Genomic DNA, 12,500 nt, shown 5'->3' with positions numbered 1-12,500 from the left:
TGCAATACGAACCAATGCAATGTTTGCAATACGAACCAATACAATGTTTGCAATACGAACCAATACAATTTTTGCAATACGAACCAATGCAATGTTTGCAATACGAACCAATGCGATGTTTGCAATACGAACCAATGCGATGTTTGCAATACGAACCAATGCAATGTTTGCAATACGAACCAATGCAATGTTTGCAATACGAACCAATACAACGACGGGCGCAATAGCCGAGTGGTTAAAGCGTTGGACTGTCAATCTGAGGGTCCCGGGTTCGAATCACGGTGACGGCGCCTGGTGGGTAAAGGGTGGAGATTTTTACGATCTCCCAGGTCAACATATGTGCAGACCTGCCAGTGCCTGAACCCCCTTCGTGTGTATATGCAAACAGAAGATCAAATACGCACGTTAAAGATCCTGTAATCCATGTCAGCGTTCGGTGGGTTATGGAAACAAGAACATACCCAGCATGCACACCCCCGAAAACGGAGTATGGCTGCCTACATGGCGGGGTAAAAACGGTCATACACGTAAAAGCCCACTCGTGTGCATACGAGTGAACGCAGAAGAAGAAGAAGAAGAAGAAGAACCAATACAACCCACACACACTCTCACCTGCCTCCCCAGTCCTTCTCCGAGGACAGAGCGGCCATGACGGCCCCAGCAATGGCGGCCAGCACGTCCGGGCATCCCGTGCAGGTTGTGCACACCGCACGTGTCATGCAGCCTTCCCTTGCGGGCCATCAGGGGCTGTGCAACAGCACGTTACAGTGCAATGCAGTGCAATGCAATGCAATGCATCACAATACAATACAATACAGTGTAATAAATAGCAACAGTGCAATACAAAACAATGAAGTGCAATGTACTACAACACAAAACGGTGCAATGCAATGCAATACAAACCGATACAGTTGAGTGCAACACAATGCACTGCAGTGCAATGCAATACAATACACTTGTACTGCAATACCTGACAGGTAAGGCCAGGTAGTGATAATGGAGAATGGAACGGAAGTGGAGGTGGGAGTGGGATGAAAATGGAACGGAAGTAGAGGCGGGAGTGGGATGAAAATGGAACGAAAGTAGAGTGAAAATAGAACGGAAGTGAAGGTGGAAGTGGGGTGAAAACGAAACGGAAGTGGAGGTGGAAGTGGGGTGAAAATGGAACGGAAGTAGAGGTGGGAGTGGGGTGAAAATAGAACGGAAGTAGAGGTGGGAGTGGGGTGAAAATAGAACGGAAGTGGAGTGAAATAGAACGGAAGTGGAGGTGGGAGTGGGACGAAAATGGAACGGAAGTGGAGGTGGGAGTGGGGTGAAAATGGAACGGAAGTGGAGGTGGAACTGGGGTGAAAATGGAACGGAAGTGGAGGTGGGAGTAAGGTGAAAATGGAACGGAAGTGGAGTGAAACAGAACGGAAGTGGAGGTGGAAGTGGGGTGAAAATGGAACGGAAGTGGAGGGGGAAGTGGGGTGAAAATGGAACGGAAGTGGAGTGGGAGTGGGGTGAAAATGGAACGGAAGTGGGTGAAAATGGAACGGAAGTGGACAAAGAGATCAAGAGAGAGACAGAGACAGACAGACAGAGACAGACAGACAGAGAGAGAGAGACAGAGACATAGAGAGACAGAGAGAGAGACTGAGAAAGAGACAGAGATCAAGAAAGAGAGAGAGGGAGGGAGACAGGGAGAGAGAGAAAGACAGACAGAGAGAGACACACATCATGAAAGAGAGAGAGAAAAAAATGAATGAGAGTGACAGAGACAGAGAGACAGAGACAGATAGACAGAGACGGACAGACAGACAGACAGACAGACACAGACACACAGACACAGACACAGACACACAGACACACACACACACACACACACACAGAAAAACAGAGATAAAGTGAAAGAGAGAGAGACAGACACACAGACAGAAACAGAAAGAAACAGAAAGAGAGAGAGACAGACCGACAGACAGGCAGGAAGACAGAGACAGACATATATAGAGAGACAGAGAGCTGGAGGGGAGAGAGGAGGAAGTTGCTGAGGAAGGAAAAAAATCCACGCCACAAGCTCCCCTCACCGTGAGGAAGTTGAAGCCCAGGACACAGATGACGCCGGCCAGGCTGCCCAGCAGGACGGCGCCCCAGGGTTCCAGGGGCATGTCCGCCGTGGTGCCGACTGCCACGCCCCCCGCCAGTGTGGCGTTCTGTATGTGGACCTGACATGGCCAGTACCAACATATATATCGCGTCCTCCAAAAAGTGAACCGCTTTTTGACAAGTATTTTCTCAGTGACAGAGAAACCGAATTCATTGAAAAATTCCACACACTAACCTTAGGGTATCATCAACAAGTCTGCAAAATATCTAAAAGTTCGGACGCAAATGATTCGAGTATTATCAAATTCAAAACAGCATGTCAAAAAATCCAATACCAGAGCTGTGCAATGTGACCTTCATCATGTTCATGCCAGCTGCCAGGTGTTGGCATCTGTCAATCAGTGTGAGATATTTTGCAGACGTACTGATGATATCCTAAGGTTACTGTGTGAAGATTTTCAATGAATTCGGTTTCTCTATCACTGAGAAAATACTTATCAAAAACGGTTCACTTTTTCGGCGACGCCCGATATACATGCGTCACCTGTGACGTGACTCTTCTCCACACGACAAAAAGCTGTAGCCGTGTTCGTTCGTCTAACAGCTTACCGTGTTCTTTAATATATATATATATATATATATATATATATATATATATATATATATATATATATATATATAAGAGCTAAGATGTTCTTCCATGTAACAACTACCATGTTGTTCTGTAGGATGCCCACCATGCTTTTTTCCAGCCTACAGCTACCATGTTGTTCCGTATAATGGCTACCATATTTTTCCACAAAACAGCTACCGTGTTTTTCCACCTAACAGCTACCATGTTCTTGCACCTAACAGCTACGATGTTCTTCCATCTAAAAGCTAACGTGCTGCTCCAAACGTTAACATGTTGTTCCGTATAACAGCTAACAATGTTATTCCGTTTAATGGCTACCATGTTCAATCACGTAAAAGCTACTATGTTCTTCCACCCAACAGCTACTATGTTGTTCCAGGTAACAGCTACCATGTTCTTTCATTATCATAACAGCTACCATGGGTTTTTTTTCATAACGACTACCATGTTCTTCCATCCAAACATCTAACATGTTCTTTCATCCTAACATCAGTCATAATCTTCCATCCAACAGCTACCATGTTCTTCCATCCAACATCAGTCATAATCTTCCACCTGACAGCTACCATGTTCTTCCACCAAACATGGAACGTGCTCTTCCATCTAAACATCGAACGTGCCCTTCCATCCCGACACCAATCATCATCTTCCACCCAACGACTACCATGCCCTTCCATCCAAACATCTAACATGTTCTTCCATCTTAACAACAGTCATAATCTTCCACCCAACAGCTACCATGTTCTGCCACCCAACATCGAACGTGCTCTTCCATCCAAACATCGAACGTGCTCTTCCATCCAAACAACGAACGTGCTCTTCCACCCAACATCAGTCATAATCTTTCACACGACAGCTACCATGTTCGTTCTTCCACCCAACATTAACCATGATCTTCCGCTCAACAGCTACCATGTTCTTCCACCCAATATCAGTCATCATCTTCCATCCAACGGCTACCATGTTCTTTGATCCAAACATCTAACATGTTCTTCCATCCTAAAATCAGTCATAATCTTCCATCCAAACATCTAACATGTTCTTCCATCCAAATATCGAACGTGCTCTTCCATCCAAACATCTAACATGTTCATCCACCCAGACATCAGTCATAATCTTTCACCCGACAGCTCCCACACCTCCTTCCAGCCCTCACCATATCGAAGCGACCCTTCTTTCCCAGCATGCCCGAGACAGCGAAGGTCACGAGGGCGCAGGCGGCCAATGAGAGGTAAGTGTTGATGATCGCCCTTTGCTGTTCGTCGCCGCCGGTGGCGCCGCCGTTGAAACTGGGCCAGTAGATCCACAGGAAGACAGTGCCTTTAGACACAGAGACAACAGAGATAGATGGATAGATAGACAGATAGATAGATACATAGATAGATACATAGATAGGTAAACTGAGCCAGTGGAGCCACAGGAAGACAGTACCTTAAGACACAGGACACGATATGTGTGTGTGTGTGTGTGTGTGTGTGTGTGTGTGTGTGTGTGTGTGTGTGTGTGTGTGTGTGTGTGTGTGTGTGTGTGTGTGTGTGTGTGTGTGTAGATAGAAAGATAGACTGGTACAGACAGACAGAAAGCTGATGAAGGATGAAAGGAAGTAAAGACGGTATGAAAGAAAGAAAGAAAGAAAGAAAGAAAGAAAGAAAATAAGTAGGTATAGAAAGAAAGAGAGACGGAGAAATGCAGAAAGAAAGAAAGAAGACAAGAAAGAAAGAAAGAAAGAAAGAAAGAAAAGACAGAATTATCCGTCCCTGGCGAAATTTTATTATCATCATCATCGTCGTCGTCGTCGTCGTCGTCATTATTATTATATCGCTATGTATGGCAAAAATGTATCGTCATCTTATCATTATTCTTATGTCCATGATCATGATGATCATAATAAGCCTTGGTCGTCGTCATCATCATCACCACAGCCACCACCACCACCACTACTACCATCATCACCAGTCATCGATATCATGGTCATCAGCATCATCATTAATATTTGTTCTTACATCGCTATTGTCATTGGCACCACAACCACCACCACCACCACACCACCCACATCATCCCAACCCCACCGCCCATCACCACCACCACCATAATCTCTAACACCACCACAACCACCATTACCACCATTACCACCTCCTCCTCCACCACCACCAATAACACCACCCCCACCACATTTACCCCCCCCACCCACCCACACAACACCTCCACCAACCCCACTCCTACCACCATTACCACCACCTCCACCAACCCCCACACCAACCACCAAAGGGTGGAGATTTTTCCGATCTCCCAGGTCAACATATGTGCAGACCTGCTAGTGCCTGAACCCCCCCCCCCCCGCCCCCCCCATCCGAGTGTATACGCACGCAGAAGATCAAACACGCACGTTAAAGATCCTGTAATCCATGTCAGCGTTCGGTGGGTTATAGAAACAAGAACATACCCAACATGCACACCCCCGGAAAACGCAGTATGGCTGCCTACATGGCGAGATAAATAAACAAAACAGTCATACACATAAAATGTTATATGTCTGTCTAGAGTGTGTATATGTGCGTGCCTGAAATCTGGATTGAATGACACAGGAAACGAATGACGAGCGCCCAATGACAGCCGTCAGTGTCGGATTTACCCAGGTAGGCAACCTGTTGTGCAAAATTAAGGACCCTGAGTTTGTAAAGCACTTAAAGAGCTTGGTCTCCGACCGAGGATTGGCGCCATATCATCATTCAACACTCTTTTAGAGTTGATGGTGGTGGTGAGGGTGGTGGTGGGTGTTGGGTGTTGGGAGGTGGAGGGTGGCACCTCTAACCCCCACCCCCCACCCTACCCCCTTCACACTCACACCATATCATCATTTTTTTTCCTCTCAAGGCCTGAGCGCGTTGGGTTACGCAGCTGGTCAAGGCTTCAGCTTGGCAGATGTGGTGTAGCGTATATGGATTTGTCCGAACGCAGTGACGCCTCCTTGAGCTACTGATGCTGATACATTCAACACCACCACCATCACCACCTCTACCACAACCACCACCTCCACCTCTAAAACCCACCCCACCCTCCCACCCACCACCAACATCACCAACTCCATCACCGCTATCCCCACCTTCATCCCCACCACCACCACCTCCTCCAACACCACCACCACCACCAACTTCAACACCTCTACCCCCCACCCCCACCACCTCCTCCAACACCAACACCCTCCCCCACCACACCCACAACTGCAACCACCTCTAACACCACCACCACCACCTCTTGATATCACCAACACCCACCGCCACTACCTCCAACACCACCACCACTACCTCCAACACCCACCACCACTACCTCCAACACCCACCACCACTACCTCCACCACCACCACCACCACCACTATCCCCACCACCTCCAACACCCTTACCCCCACCACTACCTCCACCACCACCTCCAACACCCACCACCACTACCTCCACCACCACCACCACCACCACTATCCCCACCACCTCCAACACCCTTACCCCCACCACTACCTCCACCACCACCTCCAACACCCCCACCTCTACCACCACCACCACCACCATCACCATCCCCACCACCTCCAACACCCCACCCCCACCTCTACCACCACCACCACCTCCAACACCACTAACCTCCACCACCACCACCACCACACCATTCCCACCACCTCCAACACCCCACCACCACCTCTACCACCACCACCACCAACACCACTAACCACTACCCCAACCACCTCCACTACCACCACCACCACACCCACAACTGCAATCACCTCTAACACCACCAACACCCACCACCACTACCTCCACCACCACCTCCAACACCCCCACCTCTACCACCACCACCACCACCATCACCATCCCCACCACCTCCAACACCCCCACCCCCCACCTCTACCACCACCACCTCCAACACCACTAACCTCCACCACCACCACCACCACCATCACCACTACTATCCCCCCCCCACCACACCCACAACTGCAACCACCTCTAACACCACCACCACCACCTTTTGATATCACTACCCCCACCCCCACTACCTCCACCACCCCCACCCCCACTACCCCCACCCCCACTACCTCCACCACCACCACCACCACTACCTCCAACACACCACCACCACTACCTCCACCACCACCACACCACTACCTCCAACACCACCACCCCCACTACTCCAACACCACCACTTCCACTACCTCCACCTCCACCACCACCACACCCACAACTGCAATCACCTCTTAACGCACCGCCATCACCTTTTGATACCACGAACACCCACCACCACCACCACCACCACTACTATCCCCACCACCTCCAACACCCCTACCCCCACCTCTACCACCACCACCACCACCACTACTATCCCCACCACCTCCAACACCCTTACCCCCACCTCTACCACCACCACCTCCACCACCTCCACTACCACCACCACCACACCCACAATTGCAATCACCTCTAACACCACAACACCCACCACCACCACCACCACCACCACCCTCACTACCTCAAACGCCACCGCCTCTAACCCCTCCCACACTAACCTCTCCAACAACACCACCACCCCCACACCTCCAACCCCCCGCCGCCCCCTCCCCTCACCCCCCCTCGCTCCATGCACTGACCAATGAGGGAGAAGATGTCCGAGTGATAGACAGGTCCCTCCTTGTCGTTGTCCTCGGCGTCCTCGCTGTACAGCACACGGGCCACGGCCAGCCCAAAGTAGGCCCCGAAGACGTGCACGTACATAGACTCCCCGATGTCCGAGGTCTGTGTGGACAGCGGAGGAATATTATTATTATTATCATTATTACAATTACTATTATTATTATTATTATTACTCCTATGTGGAGCGATGGCCTAGAGGTAACGCGTCCACCTAGAAAGCAAGAGAATCTGAGCGCGCTGGTTCGAATCACGGCTCAGCCGCCGTTATTTTCTTCCCTCCCCCCCCCTCCACTAGACCTTGAGTGGTGGTCTGGACGCAAGTCATTCGGATGAGACGATAAACCGAAGTCCCGTGTGCAGCATGCATTTAGCGCACGTAAAAGAACCCACGGCAGCAAAAAGGTTGTTCCTGGTAAAATTCTGTAGGGGATGTGGAACTTTTTTTTTGGGGGGGGGGGGGGGAGGGTGGAGGGGGATGTTGTGAGGGGTAGATGGTGTGTGTGTGTGTGGGGATGGGGGGGGGGGGGGGGGTTGTGTGTGGGATTTTGTATTGGGGGTTGTTGGGGGAAGGGGGGTTGTTGATGGCAGTTGATGTGTGGGGTGTGTGTGTGGGGAGGGGGGTGGGAGGGTAGGGGGGCGGTGGTTGTGGGTGAGAGTTCGTGTGTGTGTGTGGGGGGGGGGGGGAGGGGATTTGTGTGTGTGTGTGTGTGTGGGGGGGGGGGTTGATGGCAGTTGATGTGTGGGGTGTGCGTGTGTGTGGGGGGGAGATGGTGTGTGTGGGGGGTGGGAGGTGGGGGATGGGGGTTGTGGCGGATTTTGTGTGGGGGCTTGTTGGGGGAGGAGGGATTGTTGATGACAGTTGGCGTGTGGGGGGCGGGGTGTGTGTGTGTGTGGTGTTGTGGGGGGGAGATGGTGTGTGTGTGTGTGTGTGTGTGAGATTGTGTGTGGGATTTTGTGTGTGGGGTTGTTGGGGGAAGGGGGTTGTTGATGGCAGTTGATGTGTGGGGTGGGTGGGTGTGTGTGTGTGGGGTGGGGTGTTGTGGGGGGTAGATGGTGTGTGTGTGTGTGTGTGGGGGGGGGGGGGGGGTTGTGTGTGGGATTTTGTGTGGGGGGTTGTTGGGGGAAGGGGAGTTGTTGATGACAGTTGATGTGTGGGGTGTGTGTGTGTGTGTGTGTGTGTGGGCGGTTGTGGGGGGTAGATGGTGTATGTGTGGGGGGTGGGTGGGGTGTTGGGGGAAGGTGGGTTGTTGATGGCAGTTGATGTGTGGGGTTGGTGGGTGTGTGTGTGTGGTGGGGGGAGATGGTGTGTGTGTGTGTGGGGGGGGGGAGATGGTGTGTGTTTGTGTGTGTGTGGGGCGGGGGGGGGGGAGGGGTTGTGGGTGTGGCAACCGCTGTCCCAACTGTCTGAACAAGAAATTGTGATTTTGGTGGCGAGTGTCACCAAGTTACAGCCCCTACTCTCTCGGCCAAGAGGGCTATAGGACAGTCGCTGTTGGGGATGGTTCCCAAAGGCCAACTATGCCCCCAAGGCTGCAGCATTACGAGCCAGTGCAAACTTGCCTCTTGAAGGTCCTTCACAAAAGACTAAGCCGTAAATGACTTGCCATTGTAACGGAGAAACCATTGGTCGTACAGCTCTCACTTTGCTGTTGGCCCAAACATAAGCTTACGTCAATCTGTGATATAAGCTGAGCGCTGGGCCAGTAGATAAGCTTACAGGTGGGCTACACAGTAAAGTAAGAGCGGTATGGTCAAGGGTTTCTTCACTGCAGTGGGAATTCATCAACAGCTTAGTCTTTTGTGAAGGTCTGTGTCTCTCGTTCAAGGAGGCAAAACTGCACTGGCTCTTAGTGCTGCAGCCTTGGGGGCTAGTTGCCCTTTGGGGACCATCCCGAAGCCTAAAGCCCTCTTGGGTGGGGATGTAAACTGGGCAAGACCATCCATTCCATTCCATTCATTCTTCTGCCCGGGATGGGCGTGGAGGAGACATGAGGGACGATTCCGTAGTCAGACGACGCCATCCGGTTCTATCTTCTGCCTGTCGTATCAGCGTAGCGCTATCCATATTGGTCCATTCCTTGATGTTGTCCATCCAGCATTTGGCTTGCCTCCCTCTTCGCCTACCACCCTCTATCGTTCCCTGTAGAACTGTCTTTTGCAGTGAATTGTGGCGTGTCACATGCCCGAACCATGACAGCTTCCTCCTTTTGACCACTGCTAAGAGTGGTTCCAGTGGACCCGCTAGCATAGTTATTTGGTTCTTGACAAAGGCATTGGTCTTTCTGTCCTTCCATGAGATTCCAAGCAATCGTCTGAAGCATTTTGTCTAAATTTTGTCTGAAGCCTAAAGCCCTCTTGGGTGGGGATGTAAACTGGGCAAGACACACTCCACTATAATCAAATTCTAGCCCTGGTAGCAAGGACAGCAGTTGCCTCCTCTGATGTTCTGATGGTCGTCAGGTTGGACACAACAATCACAACAAGAGAGGCAAGGCCTTCAAGACTCACTTGTGATACACTTAAAAAAAAAACCCACTCTAAGCTTTTTATGTATTGAGTATAATTTCAAAATGTAATGTTTAAGATGAGAAAGATCAGTTTAAAGCAAATTAAGTCCCCTTGCATTAATTACAGAGTAATTTCCCTTCTTTACTATCTGCACCAAAACGTTTGCAAAATAAATAAAACTTCCATGCTTAGCAAAAGAAGTTTCTGTTTGAACAAAAAATGATAATAATGACTGCTCTTGATGTTGGGTCAGAATATCAGATCAAAGTGCCAAGTTTAGAGAATACAACAAAATATAAATATAACAGTAAATGCAGTTTGCATATAATTAGGCGTCATTTTTTTTTTGTGCCCATCCCAGAGGTGCAATATTGTTTTAAACAAGATGACTGGAAAGAACTGAATTTTTCCTTTTTTTAGGCCTAATTTGGTGTCAACTGACAAAGTATTTGCAGAGAAAATGTCAATGTTAAAGTTTACCACGGACACACAGACACACACACACACAGACACACACACACACACACACACACACACACACACACACACACAGACAACCGAACACCGGGTTAATACATGGACTCACTTTGTTTACACAAGTGAGTCAAAAATGACATCAGAATACACAGACTACGGTCATTGTAAGAAGACATATGTGTTCAGTAACATACGATGTGATGCAATGAGATGCAATGCATTGCAGTGCAGATGTGACAGAGCAGTGTGATGCCTAAGATAAAAAGTGCTAAAGTTGTGTGGAAAAAGAAAATACAATTATATCAGCAACATAATTGTGTTCTGTTCGGGTCGCCCGTGCATCCAAACCAATGTATTAGTTCGTTCCATGCATCCACACACACACACACACACACACACACACACACACACACACATTCACACACACACACACATTCACACACACACACATCACGGAGACGTGACTCACGTGCAAATGGTGCACCCCGGTGTATTCGTTCAGCTGGGCCAGAATGGTCTCAATAACGCCCATGACCAAAAGCTGGAGGGGGCTCGTTTTCCCCAGCACCGCCCCGAATGATATCAGCACTGTGGCTGCCGCGAAATCTGATGCCAGCATTCTGCACAAAAAAAGATGATGAAGAACCAATAGGATCTGTTCATTCGCATAATGTATGACAGCCAGTCATGTCCGACAATGACCATCAGAACAGCAGAGGAGGCAACTGGTTACCTGGGTTGGAATGTGATTACAGTGGAGAGTGTCTTGCCCCAAGTTACATCCTCATTCTCTCGGCCAAGAGGGTTTCAGGACAATCGGTGATGGGATTGCTCCCAAAGGCCAACTAGCCCCTCCCCCCGCCCCCCCCCCCCGCCCCCCGCCCCCCCCCCCCAAGGCTGCAGCACTAAGAGCCAGTGCGATTTTGCATTATATCAATACTTCTACTGCAAGTACCAAGAGCTCCCTGTCTAAGAGCCTTGAGCATCAATATCTGTTATTGATATCGTTGTTGTTGTTGTTGTTGTTGTTAGTAGTAGTAGTAGTAGTAGTCTTCCTTCCTCCCCCCTCCTTCCCCCCACCCAAACACACCCACCCTTTCCACCCCCCTACTATCCCCTTCCTTCCCCCTTTCTTGCCCCCCCACACCCACCCCTTTCCACCTCCTAACCCCCTCCTCCCCCACCCACCAACAGACACACCCACCACTACTCCCCCCCTCATCCCCTTCCTATGCACACACCCACAAACACACCCACCCCTTTCCACCCCCTAGCCCCATCCTTCCCCTCCCTCCCCCCCTACAAACACACCCACCACTTTCCACCCCCTACTCCACACTCACACATACACACACACCCATGGACACCCCCACACACACACCCATGGACACCCCCCCACACACACACACCCATGGACACGCACACCCCTTTCCATCACCTACTCCACACACACACACACACACACACCCATGGACACACCCACACACACCCATGGACACACACCCCTTTCCACCCCCTACTCCACACTCACACACACACACACCCACACCCACACCCACACACACCCATGGACACACCCACACCCACACCCACCCATGGACACACACTCCCCTTTCCACCCCCTACTCCACACACACACACACACACACACACACACACCCATGGACACACACACCCCTTTCCATCACTTTCTCCACACCTACACACACACCACACACACACACACATACACACACACCCATGGACACACACACCCCTTTCCATCACCTACTCCACACCTACACACCACACACACACACACACACACACACATGGACACCCCCCCTTTCCACCCCCTACTCCAACCCCACACCCCCACCCATGGACACACACACCCCTTTCCACCCCCTACTCCACACCCACACACCCACCAACACACCCATGGACACACACACACCCCTTTCCACCCCCCTACACCACATCCACACACCCACCAACACACCCATGGACACACACATCCCTTTCCACCCCCCTGCACCGCACCCCCACACCCACCCACCCCCTCAACCCCCCCCCCACCCACACCCACACACACACACACACACTCTTACTCGGACGTGTTGATAGGGAAGCGGTCGCCTCCAAGGATG

At 50.5% G+C, this 12,500-nt stretch overlaps 1 protein-coding gene across 1 annotated transcript in view; it reads right to left on the bottom strand.

The window, feature by feature from the left end:
• Window positions 1–12,500, bottom strand: part of LOC143277384 (ammonium transporter Rh type A-like) — a 26,306-nt gene that overhangs the window by 3,198 nt on the left and 10,608 nt on the right. The window contains 7 exon segments of the mRNA XM_076582166.1: window positions 613–677; window positions 679–747; window positions 2,067–2,204; window positions 3,876–4,039; window positions 7,344–7,488; window positions 10,841–10,991; window positions 12,462–12,500. The exon segment at window positions 12,462–12,500 is cut by the window's right edge and continues 154 nt beyond it. Of these exon segments, the coding sequence (XP_076438281.1) occupies window positions 613–677; window positions 679–747; window positions 2,067–2,204; window positions 3,876–4,039; window positions 7,344–7,488; window positions 10,841–10,991; window positions 12,462–12,500 (771 nt within the window).

Source organism: Babylonia areolata, chromosome 34, assembly GCF_041734735.1.
Source record: "Babylonia areolata isolate BAREFJ2019XMU chromosome 34, ASM4173473v1, whole genome shotgun sequence".
NCBI classification, from domain to species: Eukaryota; Metazoa; Mollusca; class Gastropoda; order Neogastropoda; family Buccinidae; genus Babylonia; species Babylonia areolata.
Note: the sequence above shows the minus strand (reverse complement) of the source record. Positions and strands in the feature narration are given on the sequence as shown.